This window comes from Centropristis striata, chromosome 5 (genome assembly GCF_030273125.1).
Source record: "Centropristis striata isolate RG_2023a ecotype Rhode Island chromosome 5, C.striata_1.0, whole genome shotgun sequence".
Lineage (NCBI taxonomy): Eukaryota > Metazoa > Chordata > Actinopteri > Perciformes > Serranidae > Centropristis > Centropristis striata.
This window is the reverse complement of record NC_081521.1, coordinates 20,347,700-20,372,158: the sequence shown is the minus strand read 5'-3', so window position 1 is coordinate 20,372,158 and position 24,459 is coordinate 20,347,700. Positions and strand designations below refer to the sequence as shown.

Here is a 24,459-nt window from a genome sequence, read left to right as displayed (position 1 = left end):
CTTTGTGGGGTCCATGGCTGAATGGGACATGTTTCCAAAGGGTCGGGGGTACACAGGTGGGCACAAGGAAGGGAACAGAAAAGGAGAGCTGCTCCTGAGTCACTTTCTGCTCCTCAGGGGAGGCATGAGTGGAGGCACAGGCTTTATAGACCGCTGTTCTCCGAGCCCCCTCCCTCTGACACACGACTACTAAATATACATCAGGCCCACTGACCACCTGCAGCAGACAGTTACATACAGAGGAACACAATGTGGCTGCAAACTGTAATGTAATTCAGATTAGTTATAACCCCAACATGCTGTTTATGGGCATTTTTTGCTCTTTTTACATTTTTCTCACTGATGCCTTTTATTTCACTGCAATATACAGCTCATACACCTCTATGGAATCAGCACAATCATAGCCAGAAGTGGGAACAGCATTATCATCGTCCTTGAATGGATCATAGGTTGCAAAAGTTTCCATTAGAACAAGTAACCAAAACGAAGCTCAAAATTGTGATATTTCTGTCACTGATTTTCAATCACTTATTAGGGCCTCGGGGCAATCGCACCGAGCACTGGTCCCATACAGCAATAGCTGTAGTGCTGTTATACTGTGGATTTCTTCTTATTCCTCTTCCGGACGCAATTTCGTCCCGCTACTAGTCCTACAACTTAAAGAGTTGCAGGACAAATTATATATCAAAACGTGCGGTTTGATCGGGATCGGTGTGCTATTACTTTTCTCTATAGAATACAAATTTTTCGCGACGTAAGTCGCGAAAAACTGCTCAAAATTTTGCATTGAAATTAATGGGACTGCCGACAAAAAATGAGCGAAAAAGAACAATCATTGGAGATTTTTAAACGTCTACTTCTCCGGCATAATTTCACCTAGAGACTCCATTTAAACTTTAAACAGTAGACACAAGTCTTGTGTATCGGTGTATTAATTTGCGTTTCGATAGGTCATATAGTTTTTTTATCAATCCCTGTTCAATGACCATGATCATTTTTGGAGAAATTCTGAGATTATAATGGGTGTGTATTGCACGGAATGTTCGTGTCAGAGTGTGTGATGTCATCGCTCAGAGTGTAGAGGGAGAGGTAAAACTGTCAAAAAATAAATTTTAAAACTGCGCTCCAGGCCACAAATTTCACTCTACAGAAATAATTTATACATAGAAACGTAGGAAAATTTGTCTTCTCACTCACAATCCTCTGGTAAAGCTGAGTTATAGTTTGGGCGTGGGAAGCACAGACGCACCACCAACACGCACCAACAGCCTCATTGGCTCCCATATTAAAAACGCAGGAAGATTTCTGAAAAAGGGAGATGGAACAGTTTTTTTAGATCGCTCTAACAAAGCTATTTTTTAATTTTTCTGAAAAAAACAAACATATGTAGATGTTCAGGAAGAACTCAGGACGCTCAAAGTGAAGTCGGATCAATGATAGGTATTATGGTTTTGCCAAAAATGCTTTCTGTTCGAGGCCAGAAATTCCAGTCTACCTCTGCTGTCACTCTTTCGGAACTTTAACAGGTGGTATCAGTTAATTCTGTTGATTGCTTTGATCTGATTTACTTTGATCTTTGATGTGATTACAGTTACAGATACACACACACACACATGCGCGTAAGCACGCACACTCCTCACACATGCATACACCTGCTTCAAACACGCACACACGTACACACAGGTAACTTTGTGATTTTAATTACACACACAGGTAACTTTATGCGATTTTCGCTACACACACACACACACACACACACAGGTAACTTTATGTGATTTTAATTATACACACACACACACACACACACACACACACACAGGTAACTTTATGTGATTTTAATTACACACACACACACACAGGTAACTTTATGCGATTTTCGCTACACACACACACACAAATGTGCGCGTATGCGCGCACACTCCTCCACATACATGCTTCTCTCTCACACACACACACACACACACACACACACACACAAACACAAACACACACACACATTTTGAGGTTAAAGGGCATAGTTTGAAATCTCTGAAGAATCTCATCATAGTGTACACACACCGGCAGTAGCCCCCGTGGCCCTTTCAAAATTTCCCCAGAGGAAATTTTCTAGTTTTTTATTCTATATGGCTCATTTGAAATGTCACCTAAATTAAAGCATTTGCAGTAACAAGATCCTGTTAAAGACATTAAATTCTGCTCCTCAGAGACACTGTGAAGACATGATTGATTCTGCTGAGATGAATGGTCATGTGACTCATATACACTGAAAATCTGTTTACACAGGGCTGAGGAGAGGCTGTTTACACAGAGCAGAAAGGAGAGGAGCGGACAGGACAGGAGAGGCTGGAAACAAGCAAATAGTTCAATATGCATTGCATGTTTATTTTTCCCCCAACATTTATGTCACTTGGTAAAGTGATATAAAGTCCATTTTTCCCCATTTTTGTCAAAGAAATTCAACTTGCATTCCTATTTTATTTTTTAGGAATTATGTCTTTATAATTGTGTTATTCTGCAGAAAAATACTTTTGAGTTCTCACTTCTAGCAATGATTTTGCTGTTTCCATAGAGCTGCAAGACTTATAGATTGCATACATTGCAGTTAAATACAAGGCCACACCCTGAAACAGCTTGTTGGAGCCTAAATTAGAACTGCCCGTCAACTGTACTGTATCAATGCACTTTGCGGTCCTCTCTCTAAACAGGACAGTGGGTCACATGACCTTTCAATATGTTTCCAGAAAAAGTCTTGAACTGTACATCTGGTACAGAGGATGAGTTAGGAATGCATGACAACCTGTCAGATCCTGTTACATGCAATAAAAGATGAACTTCTCTACAGCTTAAATGCTGAAGAAAAACTTGTCCATGCATTTATCTTTAGTAGACTTGACTACTGTAACAGTGTCCTTGCAGGGCTTCCAAAAAAATCTATCAGACAGCTTCAGCTAATTCAGAACGCTGCTGCTCGAGTACTCACCAGGCCCAAAAAATTGGATCACATCACCCCAGTTCTGAGGTCTTTATACTGGCTTTCTGTCACTCAAAGAATTGATTTCAAAATATTAATGTTTGTTTATAAAGCCCTAAATGGTCTAGGGCCAAAATATATTACCGATCTGCTGATACGTTGTGAGCCGTCCAGAGCCCTTAGGTCGTCTGGGACAGGTCTACTTACAGTCCCCAGAGTTAGGACTAAACAAGGAGAAGCAGCGTTTAGTTTTTATGCACCAAATCTCTGGAACAAACTCCCAGAGAACTTGAGGTCTGCTGCAACTCTCAGCTCTTTTAAATCAAGTCTGAAGACTTTTCTGTTTCCATTTTAATCTGTAATTTTAATTCATTCGCTCTTAAATGTTTTATTCTTTTTTTTATTTATTTTTTTTATTCGCTTTTAAATGTCTTCTAATGTGTTTTATGTATTTTAATCTTGCCCCTGTAAAGCACTTTGAATGTCCCTGTGTCCGAATTGTGCTATATAAATAAACTTGCCTTGCCTTGCAGAGCTTAGATGAAAATTACCTGGAGAAAATCTGAAAAAAGTAAATCAAGTCATAGCCAGACAGTAAAATATACATTTATTATAAACACTATACATGAAAAATATTCAGTTTACACAAGAAGTGTTTTGTTGTGCTCCTAATCTAGAAGTTAGCTAAAGCTGTAACACTGATCAGGTCCACAGTCTTCATTGACCTTTAAAAACATTTATTCTTCCATTTAATCCAATTTTTTTACCAGGCATCTACAATGTCTACAGTGCCTCTAGTTTAAAAGATGCATTATTTGACAGAAATAACCTTTATTAATTTATTTTTAAAAAGCATCAACTGAGAGCATTAATAACACAATAAGGTTTCTAAAACAATCATACGAGCAGCGTTCTTTGGACTGGTGTTAAGACTGGCAGCAACAGTGTCGGACAAACAAAATCAGTTCCATGAAAAAAGTCTCATCAGTACAACAGAGTGAACGTCTCCCCTCTGGATGTCCACAGTAACACAAATACTGGATTTGTAGTGCAAAGTCATCTCTCCTGCTGTGGAGAAGAGCCGGGTGAGAGGTCGAAACCAATCGGAACAAATCTCTGCAAAACAAGACAAAGTCTTTATATTAATGTCTGGATCTGCGTGTTTATACAGAGAATATATATGTACATGTTGTTCAGTGTTGGATGTCATTGTCACGTGGTTTTTAGATGCCTTTTTGATGTCTGCATCTTACGGTTAAACACGGTTCACGTCTCGCTCCCAGAGGGGATTCCCAGTATGTCTCAATGTTTTTTGTAATATATACTGTTTTGTCACATATTTCATATTCCATCTATACCGGTTATTTAGTAAGTTAACATAGCAATTTGAAAATGTTTTTGCTCAGGCGATTTAAGACCATAGACTATATAAAAGAACAAGACATGGTCACTGTGACATAAAAAAAATTGCATTAGGAGGTAATAAATCAAGTGAGAAGTACGGTAATTTTCTCATAGGCGTCTATAAAATCAGAACTCCAGCTGGCCATTAGAAAGATTAAACTTTTTTCCGACACGGAGGCTGCTGCTTGCTGGTCATTTGTCCTTTCATGCACTATTGTTGAAAAACTGATTGTTGAATCATTTCAGATGCATTTTGTCAGTGACTGACTTCTGTCAGCTGTGTACTTACAGAGGACTCCTCAAAGTGCAGCATGGAGGCCAGCGGGTTCCCACAGCGGGGCCGCGGGGGGAGGAACCCGGGAGCAGCCAGGATGGACACTGAGGTGTAGGACGCCACCTCCTCGTCCAGCAGGAACTCCTCCAGAGGAGGAAGGCGCTTCCGCAGCAGCGCAGCCGCAGGACTCAGAGCACAAGACTTCTGAACGATGAGGTCTGCAGCAAAACAAGTTACGAGTTAAAATAAAGATTTGTAGTTACTGTTCATCGTAGTGCAACATTATAATATACAGCATATTATCATACGCATCATATTAAATAGCGCAATTTCTACTTTGACATATTTGCTGTACAGCATGCCTTATTTAAATATCTACTATATACTTTCTATATTATATATCTGGTTTCATACCATTTTATAATATACTGTGTATATATATTTAACATGCAACAATCTATTTTCACTAAATTGCAATACAAAATTCTCTAAGGGAAAACCCTATGTGCAATATTAATAATATTCAACAGCTGCCATGTAAGTATTTTATGTATATTATTATAATGAATGTATATTTATGCATGTATATAATGTAATTTTCTTATATGCAAACTTGCTTGAGCAGTCTTTTTAACTCCCTGTCTGTATTTTAAGCTGCTGTGATGACTGAATTCCCCGAATGCAGGATAAATAAAGTCTTATCTTCTGTTACCTCTGTGCAGACTGTGAACAGGTTTGACCGGACACACTGACACAGACGACACCTCTTCATGTCCTGGCTGCTCCTGACGTGCTGAGCTCTCCTGCTTCTCAAAGCGTGGAGCTCTTAACAACGTTTTCCCCGTTGAAAAGAAAATGACGGACTCTCTTTGTGCTGCCTGGAGGAACGGCTGTCCTCCACCGACCCTCTGCTCCTTCTCTTCCTCCTCATCGTCTTCGCTGACTCTGCTCACCTCCACCTTCTCTTCACAGTGGGACTGAGTCTGAAAGAGTGAGGGACAACACCAAACAGTGATTTTACAATGTGTTTATGAGAACTTAATTTGAGCTGGATCTGTGTGGCTGTGAGGTTTGAACGTCTTACAGCTGTGACATGAACCGGGAGCTGCTCTGCTCGTGTCTCAGGATGTTTCTCTGTCACGTTTGTGCTCTCATCATCTTCTTGATCATCAAATAATCTCTGGACAATCTCCTGCAAACCAACAAGAAAGTCTTATGAATTGTGACACAGAGTACAGTTTGTTTATTTGTTATTTCAAGATACTTGATACACTTCATTAACCTCCATATTTGGTTAGATGACTAGCACACTGCTTGATACTGGCCTACCACATACATGCATGGTTTAGAGATGTTGTATGCAACTTGAAACTAGAGAAACTAGATTTATTCTTCATGACTCTTCTGACAAATTTGAGAAAATATGGCATCCCTTTCTGGTAAAGGCTGAACGAAGCTCACATGCCCTGTTGTGTAACTGCAGACTTTGCGTCGTTGTCTCCGTTTCTCAATCCATTTTTGTGCACTAAAGTCGTGGGCAACTGGTTTGTTGTTGTTAATTTAGGACATTTTTGTGTGTGTGTAGTAGTGTGTTCTACTTTGTTGCTTTAACTTGAGCATACATTATCCAATCTGCCCAGATTTCTCATGTGTGATCAGAGTCCAGGCCTGAACACAGCAATATATTAGTATTGACACATTGTCATAGCGCCCCCTGCTGGCAACAGAAAGTTACATTTTTTATGCAGTTTTCAACTTAGCCCCCAAAGTAGGTTGAACTTAGACAAACAAAATTGGATAGGCAGATGTAACATGTAGGGACGCACAGAAAAGTCTCTTGGACCAATACCCTAAACCCAACAGGAAGTTGGCCATCTTGAATTGAATGAGCCACGAGATCCATTTTTATGCCAGCTCTTTGTTATTACTCATCAAAAGGTCTTTTAAGTGACAGAAGTGTAGCATTATTGCCCCAACTTTTAAAATTGGCAATTTTAAAGACTCAGAGATAGATGGCAATGAGGAAAACTGGCTAACTAATGTTTTGGGTTATAATGCTGGACATTAATTTACTTATTATTCATTTTTTTTCCCTTTAAAGAACATAGCATTTTCTCTCGAAATTGAGGTTATTGTAATTTTCTTTTGTATTACTTATCTTTCTTTCCATATATGCATTTGCTACATCGCTGTCAATTGAAATGGGAGAGAGCATTTCTATTGTTTTGTCTGTTACATAACAAGTAGTTGGATATTTGATTTTTGTGGCCGCAATGTGTTGTTGTTTGTGACGATGTTGGAAAATGTAAATGTTTTTTTTCCAATTTTCACTGAAACGATACAAGAAGAGAAAAGAGAAAACTTCAGATTAAGATTTGTGTCAATGATCTCATGATCTCCTGCTCTCACCTCCTGCTGCGGCTGAATGTTGGTTTTGCAGCTCCACAGTCCAGGTGTGGCGCCGTACGGTGACTGTTGTGCTGACCGATAGCATTTCTGAAAACAGCAGCATGGTGAAATAAGAGAGTGACACCATGTACTGAACAGACAGAGCGTGAACATATAATACATATACGGACCATGGCGGACATGGGCTGATGCCGGGTGTCGCGGACCCTCTGCGGAGTCCATTTCTTCAGCGGAGTCTCTTTGAGTGCGACTGCTGAGGATCAAACAGCAGTCAGGGTAAAAGCACTGAGAGATCAGGATGCATGAGGTTTTTATGAGATAACAAGAATCTGCATCTTACCTGCTGCTCCTCCGGCGTGATTCTTTCTCAGCGGCACTCTCTGAGCCTGAGAGAAGGAGCAACTCTATCAATGAAGCTTTGTGTTTCAAAAGCAATGCAATGACATTGAAAGAAACAGATTTAATGTATACATACTGTGTAGATAGAAGTGCCTCTGCCTGATGGACAGATGGAGTTTCGGGGTGTGGCGCACACAGGCCCTCCACCCTTCACGCCCTCGTTCTGCAGGATGCTTTGCATCGCCGCAGTGTCCGGGGAGAACTGCACCGACTTCACTGATCCTGTAAGAAGGGAACAAAGAGCACAACTCACCCTCCTGTCCACCCATCTAGGGGAATGAATCACAACTATAATGATTTAAAAAAAAATATATATATTATTGTGTTTATGAAAGATCCCACACTATTTTCAAGTTTTGAAATTTTCAAAGTTTGGAGTCATTTAGGAAATGGTAAACAACAGACATTTTCTGGGTGACCCCAAACTTTTGAGTGTTAGTATATATGTTATGCATTTTGATATCTGCTTGTAAAAAAAGTGTCCACAAGGCAATGGTTGATTCCTGAACACCCCCACAATGCAGAAGTGAACAGATATCTTTCCCATACCATACATGTCATTAACTACAAGTCTCTCTCTCTGTATTCAGAAAAATTTGTTTTTTAAATTCTGGACCAGGTGGATTGAATATGTCAGAATTTATGGAGGTCTCAAAAGAATGACCCTGTACTTTTTTCTAAATCTCTTTCTCTGATTTTGATCCTAGGTATTTTCAAGTCTACCCCTGAAATATTTTTCAGTGCTCTTTCTGTGTACACTTTTAAAATGTATAAAGTTTGTTTTGTTATTCAAAATCTATGGACAGCTGCGGACGTATAATTGTCCTGGCATTGATGGATATTTTCTAATGCAAATTGATGTCCAAAAATCAAGAATTGTGATTTTTTTCAAGATTATGCTTAATGTATTAGGTCTATAAATGTGTGTATCATCATTCTTAAGTTTCATACAGGTTGAATTAAAACATCATCTGGCTAAAAATCATGAATTCTTGAAAGACAAACTTCTGTGTTATGGTTAATATGCTGATTATGATGAGCCGAATGGTGCTTTGTGTTAAATGCTTGTAATGTCACCCAGTCATTATGATTGGGTTTAACACAACTTTCTTTATATCTGATATGGTCACACACTGAATTTTCAGCTACGTTTCCCATCTTATGCTGACCTGCAGCGGCTCCAGTTTTTTGTCGGCTCTTCATCACAGACACTCTCTGGGGCTGCAAACAAGAGAAGCACCAGAAAAATATTATTGAACACATTTGAAATATTTCTGACACCAAAATAAAGCTGAAATCACCATTCAGACAAAAAAAAAAACATTGAAAACCTCACTAATAGCCTGTCAAAAAAGTAAAAGTGTCAGGAGTAGAAGACTCTGTAAAAGAGGATAGTAAAAACAAACTCACCAGATAGTTATAGGCTTTAGAGTGTGGAGTTGCAGATCCCAGACCTGTGGCACCGACTCCTTCGTTCCGGAGGATACTGAGCAAAGCCGCATGATCCGACTGGAAGCTCTCTGCTTTGTCTGAAACACACAAGAAACACTGTTTACTGCTGTTCACATGGAGAACTAAAGGAGCAGTGCAGTTAACACGACTAACCAAAGAGAGCAGGCAATCATGAAAATACTAAGGATTCTAGCTTTATAATCAATAATAAGCTACAATTGTGCTGTTATGCAGGTGAGATACATTTATCTTGAAGAAGATATGCAGTTGTTGCAGCAGTAAAAGTCCAACTAGTGTCAAACAAACTAGTGCCTCCAGTCATGTGGTTGGATGACGAGTTGATTTACTCGGCTGTCGTTTCATCTGTGCAGTCTTTGGCTAAACATCTTATTGCAGATCTGCATAAAATATCTGATAAGTGTGTTCAAATCACATGACTTATCCATGACGTCACGAAGCAGCGTCAGCTTCCCTCTAAAGTTCTGGCTTGAAACTTGCCAGTTTGCCAGTTTGTGTTTGATGATGATGAGGCCAAGTAAAACTGGAGATAAGGTCAAATATATTTAGTATAAAAATTCAGAACGACATGATCTCCTCATTTTACCCCTTATGTTATATTTGTAAATGTGTTTATAGCTGCAGCACGTAAAACTCTTGATTGAGCATGACTGCATTTTGAAAGCAAAAAAAAACAAAAAAACATTTTTAGGTATTTTTTTGTTTTCAAAATGTTGAGGCAGTAAGTCAAAGTGAAAAAATAATTATCAGGTCATGTAGGTGAGGTTGTGCTGAAAAAATTTATACCAACATGTCATGGAAAACATTTTTAAAGTGGTTCATAAAGGCAGAATGTAAAGTATTCAAAAACAGACAAAATAGCCCCAAATGGAGATGCTTTTGTTTTATACATGTGGTGCCAAAAAAAAAATACTTTTGACAACCTTCAAAAGCAAAAAACAGGAAAACATTTAACTTACCACTTGAGCTTTTAGAGTTGTTGTCCTGCTGCGTGGTCAGCTGCATGTTCTGGCTTGCTTGGGATGGCTTGGCTGGATCTTTGAGAGTGAGCAGGCTCATGTTATCCAAACAGGCCTCTGCAATGACAGCAGCACTGCTCTGACACATGTCTTTATTAGGAATGGATGATAAAGGGTTGGAGAAAGTGACTGAAGTCTTAAATGTGCTGGACGGTGCAGACTGTCCTGATTGCTGAGATGTGTTTTCTGTTGCCTTTCCATTAGACATCGCTGCAGCTTTAGTGGAGTCCATATTGCAGTTAAACGGAGCTGCATGTTTAGTAGGTTGTGCATTCACGTTTTTGTTTTTTAAATTATCAGGTCGGACAGCGTGAGCTCCAGTCCTTGATTGAGCATCAATGGGCGGCTGATTTTCAGTGGCCATTCTTGAGCTCTTGGGCTGAGAGAAGTTGAAAGGTACAGGCCTGGTGCATGGCTTTTTCTTCTTAGTTTTGCCCTGTAAAAAAAGCAAAAAGTATTAAGAACATTAATCTGATTAAAGAGAAAACATTTAAATCTGCAGGACTGAAGGAGCCACTTACAGCCAGAGGTTTCTCCTCCCACCGACAGTGAGATTGACCAAAGTCAGATGGAGTCTGGAGACGGAGAGACTTTGCGAGCACCGGGAGCCTGCTCACAGCTGGACGCACAGGGGCCTTCCGACCCGTTTCTGCATTTCCAGGTTCTCGGTTCTCAATATTCTGGTCGGAAAGGTGACGTGTGGAGAGGAGTTTGGATGGCTTTGGGTGCACTGGCATCTTGTTATTTTCATTCTTGGTTCTGGAAGGAGAAATACAGTCAATTACAAAACAATAAAAGAAACTTGAGTTAAACATTGTTTGTCTTTGTTTAAGAACTATTGTCACGCGGTAATGGAGTTTTTGTACCAATATTGAAATATTTTTTTGCTGCCTTACTTTTACAGTTTCTCTCTGTTTTTTGTTAATTTAACAATAGAAGACAAATGTATAAAATAAAGTGAAATAAATTCAGTCTAAAGCAGGCACAAGTTTTTTTTTTTATAAGGAACTATCTAATCCAATAATAAGTGGACAAGATTACACACATGAAAGGACATTCAATGCCAGCTTTTACTTTCAAGCTGCACCTTAAAAAGTTCTGAGGATTTTATATCAAGAACAAAAGACCAATGAGCTGATAGTGGACATCAGCAGGAAACAGCAGAACATCTTAGACCACTGAGGGACTTTAAACTCCCACTCAGGGTGCTCAGGAACTTCTTAGTAGGGTCCACTCAGCTGAGAGAACTATCAGGACCACACTACCCAATCTGCAGGATATTATCTACAATAAAATGATGAAGAATAGGAGCCAAGACGAGCACCAGACATCCCAGTCACCTCAATAACAGACTGAACAAGACTGACACTTAATCCCCCATATTACTCTATTCACTCTTGCACTTTTTACATAGTTGCACTTGTTTATGTTGGTTGAAAGGTTGGATATGTTTCTTGATATGCTTTTGTCTTCATCAATCACTCATGAATAGCTGGAGAGGTATTTAAGCATTTCACTGCACATTGTCCCTTGAAATTTTGTATGTGAATATTGTGTATTGAGAAAATCAAGTTTAAAAAAAAAGAAGAAAAAAAGGCTTTAACTGACTTACCTCATGAAGTCACTGCGGATTTTGTTCGGACTTTGCTGACGGAGGACTGAAGAGGAGTTCATCATGACAGCAGGGTGTGAAAAGTAACTGGAGGAGAAAGAACAAATGGGGATAAGACAAATGAAGGACCAACGAAACAGTTTAAAGGCTGCATTAACACTATTAAGGCTAAATGCAAACTGTATACATGCACCATTTAGTTTAAGCAATTAGGGTTTACCTCCTTATCTAAAAATAACAAGCAACAAAAACAAACAAGTCAAGAAAGGTAGAATATATTACATAAAAGACACAAAATGAGAATATTAGGGCAATAACTAAACTAATTAGAGGATAAATCAGCAATTATTAAACACTACAAGGGCTAATAGAGAACTTTGTATAAGTTCAGAAAAAGACATGCAACATTTAGTTTTAACTGCCCTAAAAATAACAAGCAACAAAAGCAAGCAAGTCAAAGCCGTCGCCATCAATAGCAGTCAACAACAAGCACCAGGCATTAAATTATTACTTAATTTATACCTTAATAGAAGCTAAATCGGCCCACGCCAATAGCCAACATTAAAATAAGTACAGATTAGCTTTAACTCGAGCAGAAGGCTAACTAAATGTCTTTTCTGGTTAGCACATGCTACAAACGCACCTAAAGACGTTTATTACAAACGTTACGTACTTTAAGAATATTAAAGAACCACCGTTTCTTACTTCTGTGCTTTCGATAAAGTAATTCTGACACAACAAACTCCAAAATGTTTGGTGCTTCCGAGCGTTTTGTGGAGGTTTTTAAAGATCCCTTGTTGTGTCCTTTCACTCCGCAGTGGCCTGTCAACTTCCTGGACTCGCAGCAGTTTGTAAAAAGCGGGCTTCGCTATTGGTCGCGATGGAAAGCCGTACCAGCCAATGACTGGTCGCGCTTTGGTCGTGACAATGTCGTCCACCAATGAGCGACGGAGGTTCATAAACAGCTCCATGGTAACGACGCGAAAGTTGTTTAACCACGTGATTGACTTTTGCCGCGGCTGGAATTTTTTAATGACAAAATAAAAGAAAATAGAGTACTTATTATGCAAAAAACGAAATGCACTTAACAAATAACTAGCAGAAACATGATTAAATAAATAAATAAAAGAAAACATGATTAAAAATTAAAACAAACCTCTAGAATAATCAAACAACACTTCTTAATAATGAACTAAATACACCACTAAATACTAACAAGAAAAAAAGGCCCAACTCATCGTTATGTGCAACAAACAATTTTATTTATCTCATAAGGTATCTATGAAACAACAAAAAGGGAAAAAGACTACTACCTACTAGAATGCATTTTTTTAAAGTGATGAAAATAATTCAAAATCATTCCTAAACAGCAGGCACAGTCAGTAAACTATTATAACCCTTAATGAAGCCTAAAAACATCTCAGAGATGATGAAACTCAGATCACAGAGGCCATTTATTGTTTAAAATCAGCAATAGTATTGAAAGTCTTCTCTATTATCTCTATTATAAAATACCAATAAATCATCACACAAGTCAATTGTGACAAATATAAATGAATCAACAATTTGTGAAAGAATTAAAGAATTTTATTAAATTCATTGCAGTATATATTGCATTATTAAGTTATTTCAGCATACATTTTCACAACATTATTTGTTGGATATTACTTTATTTCATTATAGACTAAATAAAATGTCATAGCAGTGGCACTTTAATTTCTAAACCAAAACATATGAAGTTGAAGGAACCAAATATCTGATCTCATCATAAAGAATATATACGTGTAATTTAATCATATTATTTTATTAATGAAATGTCAGTAAATAAGGAAAAATCTCTGTCATAAACTCCTACAGCACAAACACATTAATTCAAATATCTTGTTTTAATAAACCAACACGTTTAAGCAAATATGAGTAATTATGAGATTATGACCATATATGACAAAGAAAAGCATTAAATATTCATATTACGCCAGAACTGTTGGCAATATATTACACTCAAATGAAGAAAGATGTTTTTACTCATGAAAGTAGATTTTAATTATTCCACACAACATTAAAGTTTAAAGGTGGATTTTCACTAGAGTTGATTCCAGTCAAATCTAATTTATATTATCTTATCTATAAAATGTGAAAAATAATAAAACATTGCCTGTTATAATTTCCCACAGCCCAAACAGATTCATTCAAACTTAATAAACCAACAGTCTGTTTATGTTTAAATATAAGTGAATATAAGTTTATGACCGTATATGACCAATAAAAGCATTACATCTTTAAATTGGAGAAGCTTGAACCAGCAGATATTTAAGATTTAAAGCTTGTAAAATGACTAAAATGATGATTTGATTATAAAAACAGCTGCAACGAGTCGATTAATCTGCTAATTGTTGTAGCTCTATTATCACACATCACACGAGGACTCTGAGGGAAGAAACACACTTTTCTCTGATTAACAGCAACTCTCAATGAAAGCTCGTCTTCTTCTTCTCCTTGTGGAAGACTTTTCCATCTGCCTGCTTCCTAAAGCTCAGTCTGACGTCGTCATTCAGCCCCTGGTCCTTCAGCTTCTGTTGGAGCTGACAAACATTATTACTCACACAGAGAGATTACATTCTGCATTGCTCTTTACATTTTATCCTCTGGAAGCTCTTTTTCAGCCTTTTTTTCCTCACATGATAGTTTGTGACTTTCCCTGTTTCTACTTATCATGTCATGTTACTGTCCAAAGCATTGTAATGTTTAAAAAACATATAGTTTGTGAATGATTTATTATTTCAAATGTCTGTTTCTTTTACTGCTTTAATGTGAATTCACTCTCTGAGGGTCAATAAACTTTCATCTCATCTTATTTTAAATTTGCTTCTAACAGTCATTTGTTTGCTCAGTTTTTTCATAAAAGTTGAATAAAAAGAGTAAAAAGATGATTTACCTGTTTCAGCATTCCCTCAATCACAGCAGATACAGTCACACTCATCCTCAATCTCTTCACTTTCTTCGAAGACGCTTTAAAAAAACAAAATCAAACATGATCAGTTCAGAGATTTCTGATTGGAGAATAATCAGCATCCTGTTGATATAAAAGTGTCATCAGTTAGTTTTGTCCTGCCTGTGGTCAGTTTAGAGCTATACTGCAGGCCGCCACCAGGGGGCGGGGCTTATCAGTAAATTATAAGCAGTTACTTCCTCCATCTGTTGATATTCTCACATTTAAGTCAACACAAACTGATTATCTGCAGTTGGTCACACTGCACGCTAACATCAGCATCCTGAGTGTTCAAATGTCTTGTCCATAAATGTTTTTTATTTTCTCATTTCATGCTAAAGTAAACCTAAATCTAATATAAATACTGTTTGAATCAAGGGTTACCACTCAGATGGACTGTAGCAAATTAATGCAAGTTTCCGGTCACAATTTGCGTCCCACCATCCTCTAGAGGAGCTGAAATCTGCTGCTGCACAAGCCTCCTTCTCCTTATAGTTATCAGGTTGGCCTGATTTCCAGTTCTTGAATGAGGAGCTACTTCCATCAGACCACTTCCAGGAGTCTCTGAAAAGGCCGATCCAGGCTGGCTTTGCTCCTGCTTGAACCAGCTCCTGGACCTTCTGGTTCTCTGTCATGTTTCTCACACTGGCCAGGTCTGTGTGGTGTTCTCTGCAGTAGCTCTGGGCCTCAGTCCAGGTCATGGAGATGTTAATGAAGACAAATGTCACATCCAGCCCTGAAAATAGAGTACAGAGAAACGCTGTGCATAGGCAACATGAATCACAACACTGACGCATACTTTATATTTGAGTTTTTCTCCGTATGAATATTTTTCTCAGCAGCTTGATGTTTCTTAATGAATGTCAGCATGAAGCTGAAGTCACCGTGGAGCTGTGTGCATATGAACTCCTTTTCTTGCAGCCCTGTTGACTGAGACAGTGACGTGGGATAAACCTGTTAATGATGGAGCTCTTTATATAAACCTGCAGCTTCTCACAGTGAAATGAAGGCAGGACTCACGTCCATCTGCTTTAAAGGACCTTCATGTAACTGAAGACAGAGAGGCAGAGAGCAGCAGAGAAGGGGAGAAGGGCAACAAGCTGAACTGGTATGTTTTACCTTCACTGCTCAATATTCTCACCTCTGACATCAGAGCAGACTGCCTTTCTTTTGACTTTACATCTGAGATCGTTCCACCATCCACCTGAGTTCATCCCTGTGCAGTGTTGTGCACTTTTGCGATTGTTTGGTTGATTCTGACCCCAAGGTCTGAACTCCTCCTCTCCGTGTGTGTAGAAACTTGTGTCTGACAGTGACCACCTCCAGTTGTTCACGTCATCGTACAGCCCGATCCAGGTGAGCTGAAACACATATTTGCATTAATAATAATATTCAGGTGTCCTTATGAACAGTGAAACAGGTTCTGCTTCCTGTAATAATTCCTGCTGTTTATACTGGAGATCCCTTATAATGCACGTTCAATGGGGAACAAAATCCTTCGTCCTCGTTCAATGTAAAAAACAAAACATTTAAAAGTTTCTCTGAAGTCTCACGGCTCAGATTTAAAAGCTTTAAATCCGCCTGTCACTGACATGATTGTCAAAAACAGCTTTGAAAAGATGAAAGAGAAAAGTGAACTCACAGTCACTCCTACTGTTTCTGCCATTCTGTTCAGGATCTCCACATCCTCCATGCTGTCTATAGTGGCCAGGTCTGTGTATTTCTCTCTGCAGTAACTTTGTGCTTCAGTAAAAGTCTTCAGGTCAGAAATGAAATGGTACTGACGTAGAGCACATAGGCCTGTAGAGACACACATGCATACTGATCAGATTTATGCTATAAATAACTTTTTAAACATTTTTACATTGTAACTTTACAGTTTAATGGATTCAGACGTGTCATTGTGTTTGTAGTAAAATCAGGACAGTAACAAGTATTTCTGTTTGATGCCACTTTATACCTGCAATAATATAATATAATATAATATAATATAATATAATATAATATAATATAATATAATATAATGTAATGTAATATAATATAATATAATATAATATAATATAAAATAATATAATATAATATAACAGACAACTTTTCACACTAAAGATTGTTATTTTTTACTTATTCTGCAATTAAGAAACAGGACACATTTATTATACTTTAAACATTTTTGGTGTGTGATCTCTTCCAAAAGATCTGTATGTATAACAATAAATAATAAAGTATATTGTATAATAAAGTGTTTTGGCTGGATAACATCAGGGCAGATCTACCAGGGGCCAACATGCCTGAGGGCTACAAATGTCAATCAAAAATGAACTTAAATAAAAATGGAATTTTTTCCATGAAGAGAATTAGTTTAATTAGTGCAGGTATAAAGTGTATAAACCCAGCAGTGAAAAACAGAGACTGAGCACATTTTAACTGATTTATCTCTAATACATTTTAAAGAAAAATTAGAGATGTGGCTGATTCCTGCTTTTTTAAATATTTTTTTTAAAGGATATCAGGTCAGTGTGTGTTTTGGTTTAAAAGTCACTCTGTGTGATGGTTTATTTGGTATTTTATAATAGAGATAACAGAGAAGACTTTCCATATTACTGCTGATTTTTTTAACAATAAATGGCCTCTGTGACACAAAATATTTCAGTGCAAGTGTCCGACATGGTGAAGGTGGTGGGGCCCTGAGACCTGAGGCCCCGGGACTGGAGCTCTTTATCCAGCCATGTATGATGTCATCAACATCAATCAGTCTGATTTTGTTCATCACTCATAATGTAACTGAAGGGCATCATAAAAGAGTTGTGATAAGAGCTCTGCAGCCACAATGATATATCAATGTAGTGTGAATATAAAAGAAAAGAAAGACTTACCTGGTGCAGCCATGAGGAGCAGAAGAACTACCAACATCTTGTTTTCTCTCTCGCTTCATGTGAATGTGACACTTCAGACTCGCTGCTGTTGATAATAGATGTATAGATGGATGTACAATGAACAACACCTCCGTATTATTCCAACTTCATGACACGAAGAGAGGCATCAATCATTTGCATATTAAGGAAATACAAGGCAAATGATCTGCACCGTTACCTAAACAAATGTGACCCTTTTTTGTTGTGTGTGATGCTGTTTGTTGTGCTGCTGAGCGATGTTGCAGCTGATAGTTCACTGAGGAGGAAACAGCTGCTGTACCAGGTAACACAGAGGAACACACCAGTAAAAGTACTCATACTACACTGTGAAATACTACAATACAAGTCAATGTGTTGCATTCAAACCTTACTAAGAGTAAAAGTATAAACAATGTCTATAAAAAGTATCCACAGCCTTAGGGTGTTTCACCCTTTACTTGCTTTACACATGAAATCATGGTCAATATAATTTGGCTTTTTGAGAAGAATTTGCTAAAAAAAAACCCAAAAACAAACGCCTCTAACATCAAAGTGAGAACTGATTTTTACAAAATAATGTCAATTAATTAAAAATATATAAGGTCAAGTAAATGATTGCATTAATATTCACCCCCTTTAACCCTTTATCAGGCGAAGAACCGTATTTGGTAACTTCAGTGGATATCAAAATGGGGTCCCCGTGTCTCTCTGTTTGGTCGTAGAACCACATGGATTTCTTCCAGCTAATCGGCAAAGATCAGGCTACGTCACAGACAGTAACACCATGACATCTGACCAAGCAATTTTGCTAGATTAAAGTGGCAAATCTACAAGAAAAAAAGTCGCAGATTAAGAGATTTAATGTTGAAAAATCTGCGCGAAAAAAGTCACAGATTAATGAGAAAAAAAGTGGAAAAAAGCAACTTTTTTCTCGCAGATTCACCACTTTAAATCTCATAAATCTGCATATATTTTTTTCCTCGTAGATTTGACACTTTAATCTTGTAAACTTTTTTCTCAAAATATTACCCCCCTATTAAGACGTTCTGGCAGTATATAATATCCTCCAATATTTCTAGGGTTGAAATGTGGAATTTGCAAGTATTTCAATGAGTGCCCTGTTAAGGGTTAAAGTAACTGACATAATTCAACAGAGTTCCAGCTGATGCAGCAGTGTCACAGTTAGTGAAATGGAGATCACCTGAGTGCAGCTGATGTTTCAAGAGATGGCTACAAAAAGATGTCGAGCTCACTGGACATCCCACAGAGTTCAGTTAAACCATCATTAAGATATGGAAAAAGTGTGGCACTATCTGCCGAGAGCTGGCTGTCCTCACAATCTGAGTGACCGGACAAGAAGAAGACTGGCCCTGCAGCATTCCAGGACCTGCTGCTAAGAAGTGTCCCCAGAGCATGATGCTGCCTTCACCATGCTTCACGCTGGAGATGGTGCGTTTGTGGCGATGTGCAGTGTTTGGTGTTTGCCAAACAAAGAGTCTAATCTGATGGCCGAAAAGATCAATTTTTGTCACATCAGACCAAAGACCGTTCTTCCAATTGACCCTGGAGTCTCCCAATTCCATGCAAGATTTCATGACCTTATTTACTCTCCCACTCTCCTTAAACTCAACAGTTTATACCCCCCTGCACAGCTCCCCCACTGCTCCTTGCATGGTGTGTTCACTTGTGTGTAAAAAAGGATGGGTTAAATGCAGAGGTTGAATTTCCCCATTGTGGGATGTTATGCCCAGCACATTAGAGGGCACAACCAAAAAAAGGGAGGACCACGCAGCTGCCAGGTAAAGTAATTCACATTTATTAAAGTTAAGGAAAAACAACCAACTTTAAGTGTACAACAGTGATGAAAATCCAAAAGGAACCAAAAGAACCAAGCAAATATAACCAAAACCAAACAAAGCCATGGGAGCACCAGCCATCCCAGAGGGAGAGAGAGGCCGCCATCTTGGAACCACCAAGCCTATATAGGTGAGCAGCAGGTGAAGTAAATCCCCCCAACGAGGTGGGAGGAGCTTGCGAGCAACATCTGCAAGAGAGAAACACAGGCAGGGCAAGCAACAGCAGCAGCCCAACGGCCATCATAGGGATTAATAAAGTAATCTTCTTCTTCTTCTTCTTCTTCTTCTTCTTCTTCTTCTTCTTCTTCTTCTTCTTCTTAGTATGTGCAGCCTTTCCTATCTGAGCCACTGAAGCTTGTAACTCATTCAGAGTGGTCCTAGGTGTCTTGGTGACCTCCCTCTCCAGTCTTCTTCTTGTCTGGTTTGTGAGGACGGCCAGCTCTAGGCAGATTTAAGCAAATGCCACGCTCCTTCCATTTCTTAATGATGGGTTTAACTGAACTCTGTGGGATGTCCAGTGAGTTGACATTTTTTGAAGCCATCTCCTGACATACTTTTTAATGATCTTTTCTCTGAGTTGCAAGTTTTGTCTTCATGTTGCAGTTGTAGCAGAAATAGTGATGAACCAGAGACTGGAACTCCCAGACACAGATGTTTTTATACTAAAATCATGTGACACACATCAGCTGCACTCAGGTGATGGGTCATTCACTAACTGTGACTCTGCTGCATCAACTAGCTGGAACTTTGTTGTATTAGGTCAGCTACTTTAAAGGGATGGATACTTATGTTATCATTTATTTTACCTCAAATTCTTGTTAAAAAAGCCAAATTATATTGACCATGATTTCATATGTAAAAGCAACAAAAGGGTGCAACATCCAAGCAGGATGAATAGTTTTTATAGGCATTGTTGCAGTAAAATGTGTCCTGTCAGCTTTTTCTGATTCTATCTGATCTTTTTGGATGAATATTCCTGCTGCATTAATGTGTTTGTTGCATTTTACTATTGTAGATGTTTGAACTCCTTTATATCCTGTTGGGTAGTTTAATCTGCAGTGATGCATCATATTCTGTAGGAAGGTGCCCCAGATAACACGGGTGAACGTCCATGGTCTGCACATTGAAGCTGTGGACACGTACAGATACCTGAGTGTTCACCTAAACAATAAACTGGACTGGTTGCAAAACTCAGCCCTCTGTACAAGAAGGGCCGAGGTCGACCCACCTTTCGACTGAGGCCCTTTGGAGTGTGCAGGACTCTGCTCAGGACATTTTACCACACTGTGGTGGCGTCTGCCATCTTGGTCTGCTGGAGCTGTGCAGGCAGAGAGAGGGACAAAAAGAGGCTCAACAGACTCTGTCCTGGACAGCCCCCTGAATTCCATCAGGGAGACGGGTGAGAGGAGGATGTTAGCCAAGCTGAAATCATCATGGACAACACCTCTCAGCCCCTCCATGACACTGTGGGAGCTCTGAGCAGCTCTTTCAGTAGCAGACTGCGGCAGCCACTGTGTAGGAAAGAACGCTTTTGCAGGTCGTTCATATAGGCTGCAATCAGCCTGTTTCAGTCAACAGGCAGTGGCAAATTACTCATCCCTCACACCAGATCCAAAGAAGGAGAAGCAGCTTTTAGTGTTTATGCCCCGCGAAAGTGGAACACTCTGCCTGACACAGTCATACATGCCACATCAGTAGCCATTTTAAAAAACAGATTAAAAACCCATCTTTTTTCAACAGCATTCGGTTAAACTGTGTGCGTGCGTGTGTGGTTGTGGAAGTGGGTGCACATGTGTGAGTAAGTAAATGTATATGTGGTGAATATGGCATAGCTTGTCTACCTGCACTCTTCAATTAATTTGAAATGTATTTATTAATTATTTTTTTTAATTGTTTGTTTGTTTTTCTGTTTTTTGTTTTTTAACTGTAATTATGTATATACATTGTGAAGCACATTGAGTCTGCCTTGTGCATGAAATGCGCTCTATAAATAAAGTTGAATTAAATTGAATTGTTTAACAGCAGCACCACATAATACAGCACTGTTTGTTCCACCAGCTCACTTTACTGCTTTATTTATATCTCTGTTTACACCCAACCACATTAAGCCTATATTAGGCCTTCTGTATTTTTTCTATATTGTAAACTGTGTATATCTCTGCATATATATTTAAATATATTTGTTCATTGATGTTCATGCTACTACATGCAACAACCTATTTAACCCATTTAACATGCTAAAATATATTCTCTCCAATGTGCAATATCTGTAAAATGTAAAGAACTTTCAGGCAAACAAACACAAAAAATATATATTATTATTTTTTATATTCTTTATTCTGTTTTCTATATCTTTGTCTGTATCTTGAGCTGCTGTGACAACTAAATTGCCCTACTGCAGGATAAAAAAAGTCATATATTCTTTTTTCTATAAGATCATCATATGTTTGTAACGTGGCTGTCCTGTGAGAACCACGTAAATTACAAAAACATTTTTTTTTAAGAAACCTTAAACCATATATACATTTTCATGCAGCGCATCAAATCCATGTTCTTCCACGCCTATGTCTGTGTATTTCCAAACCAAACTCAATGCAAATTTGATCTAATTATAACAGCGGCCAGGTGAAGTTTCTGTACACAGACAAACCCACACATTCATTTTGTCAAGAGATTAAATGTTTGTAGTAGGTTGAGAGAAAAGTGTATAATTCACCAACAACAGTCAGTTTACATCTGGAAAGTTGTGTTTGATTCCACTAATAATCATTTTAATGGCTGAAAGAAAATGTATTTTTTATGTATTTATTTATCCTTTAATTAGCCAGAAAATTGAGATACTTTTGATCCCATCAACATTAAATTATTTTCATTAACTGTAAACCCTTCTACTCCCCCAATAAGTTCGACTTCAGTCATTCTGGTCAGTGTCTTACATTCCACCGCAGGCCAATGTGCTTGCCGACCAGATACTGTGTGTGGAGAGGACACACCCTGACTCCTTACTGAGTGTCCTCAGTGACTTTAACAAAGGAAACTGTTATATTATATTTGAATAATTATAAGAAGGCAGATAGCCAATGTGTTTTGTTCCACTGTTAGTTCAAGTCAAATAGCCCCAACCAAGTATTAATCAACTATATAATGTGTTATTTCCACTTATTGAATTTAATTACTGACATAAATAAACTTTCTATGATATACTAATATATTGAGATGCATCTGTATACTGATTACCAGAGCTGTATTTCTCAAGGTGTAACACATCACACCCATTTTGTTCAAGTTAATCAAAAAATGAGCTCTTTAGTTGGAGATGGCTTAATCCGCTTTGAAAAGGACAAATAATTCAACCCATCTTAAAAATCTGGATAATGATCCCATCTAGTGGTGAGTCTCTCTTTTTAAATCTGTTCATAGTCACAAAATGAGAAAACAGGTCCTAATAACATATAGTAGTTTAAAACTGCTTTTTTCAATAAAAATAATTTGTGAACACAACCACGACATTACATCAATGTTTAAGTTGACAAATTTAACTGCAGTCAGTTTATTATTTCCATATCCAGAAGTCACAGAGCAACATTAACATTCCTTGAGTTTAAGATAATGTTAAAACTATAGTTTGTGGTTTGATGGGGAGTTACATGCTGGATCTATTACTTCATTAACAGCAGGGGGCAGTGACTGTGGGGTTGCCAGGTTTGGTACCATCACACCTGTACAGAGACTTCTACAAAAATATGTGCTCAGTGACACAGTTGCACAGACGTGCTATTATATACATGTATGCATGCATACAGACTTTAAATAAAAAGGCACAATCATTATTTAGCTGAATGTAGGTCGCAAAGGATTCTGTTGGTCTTAATGTTTTTCACAGCATCCAAACTGTCTTTAAATCTGGCTTGTATGTAAATAATCTCATGTGTGTTGTTTTATTTTTTACTCCTTTTTGCTTTTTTGTGTGCATAAAAAGTGAACATTATCTTTTTTAACCATTATTTCTTCTATAGTAATATTTTGAGTGGTTATCCGTGCATGTACATTAAATATATATATATATATATATATATATATATATATATATATATATATATATATATATATATATATATATATATATATATATGTATGTATATATATATATATATATATATATATTTAATTTGATTTATTAATTGATTTATGTATTTTGGGTTCTTGGCAGCCTTAAACAATGTTAAATTAACAGAATGGAAAGTCAAACTTATGACTGATTTTGTGCTGAAAGGAAAAAATATAATAAATAATTCCATAGTTTGCATGTAGGGTAAGGACAGATAAAAACATGCTAACAAACACATACAGGTACATCTCAACGAATTAGAATATCATAGAAAAGTGTATCTATGTCAGAAATTAAATTCAAAAAGTGGAAATAACACATGACATAGATCCATTACATACAGAATGATATCACATTTAATGAAGACCTACAATTCAGTGTCTCAACAAATTTGAATATTACAAAAGACCAATTTTAAAAAGTATGTTTAATATGGAAATGTTGGCCTCTGAAAAGTATGTCCATCTATATGACTCAATACTTGGTTGGGGCTATTTGACTTGAACAACTGGAAATGGACTTTTACATCATATTCTAATGTATTGAGATGCACCTGTATGAACCAAAATGAGCAAACTTTTCTTCTAATGTCCCTTGCACAAGGTGGATATATACATATGTTTTCTATATAATGATTTTGGTTATTATCATGGAAAATGTCTCGATATCAGCTCTTAAATTAAACTCTTATTAATTCGTTTTGTTGTTATCATTATATTTGTTCAAACAAATGTACCTTTAGTTCTTCCAGGCATTAAAATGAACAAGAAATTGAAGGAAAAGGGTGGTCTAATATTTTTTTCCATGACTATATATACAAAAAAAAGCTAAGACTTTTATAAGCAGTAGTTTGAGCCAAACCAGAAGATATCTATAGCAGTGATTATATTTGATTTTTGAAAATGTGTGTGTGTGTTCTATATGACATTCTGATGGAACTCATGAAACATTCTAGAACGTGACATCAAAGAGACGTGTTCCTATCAGAATGATGTCAGAGTCTCCCAGTTAGTCTTCGGACACGTTTTCAATCACTTCAGACAAGTTTTGCTCCCGT

At 37.7% G+C, this 24,459-nt stretch overlaps 1 protein-coding gene across 1 annotated transcript; it reads right to left on the bottom strand.

Annotated features, from left to right (window-relative positions):
• Positions 1 to 3,561: 3,561 nt before the first annotated feature.
• Positions 3,562 to 12,529, bottom strand: troap (trophinin associated protein). Its single transcript, XM_059333028.1, has 14 exons — positions 12,264 to 12,529; positions 11,559 to 11,645; positions 10,468 to 10,705; positions 9,887 to 10,382; positions 8,868 to 8,986; positions 8,627 to 8,678; positions 7,534 to 7,679; positions 7,399 to 7,444; positions 7,229 to 7,311; positions 7,059 to 7,145; positions 5,734 to 5,841; positions 5,362 to 5,632; positions 4,665 to 4,867; positions 3,562 to 4,087 (listed from the first exon to the last, which is right to left on the bottom strand). The coding sequence occupies exons 1-14, from the start codon at positions 12,527 to 12,529 to the stop codon at positions 4,028 to 4,030; spliced, it is 2,262 nt and encodes a 753-aa protein (XP_059189011.1). The 3' UTR covers positions 3,562 to 4,027.
• Positions 12,530 to 24,459: the final 11,930 nt, after the last annotated feature.

Bases quoted from the DNA above. Each gene is read 5' to 3' on its own strand.
- troap (XM_059333028.1), bottom strand. From the start codon at position 12,529: ATGGAGCTGTTTATGAACCTCCGTCGCTCATTGGTGGACGACATTGTC. The intron at 11,646-12,263 runs GTAAGAAACGGT...TTTCTCCTCCAG, and splicing joins ACTTTATCGAAAGCACAGAA to TTACTTTTCACACCCTGCTG. The intron at 7,445-7,533 runs GTATGTATACAT...TCCTTCTCTCAG, and splicing joins GAGGCACTTCTATCTACACA to GCTCAGAGAGTGCCGCTGAG.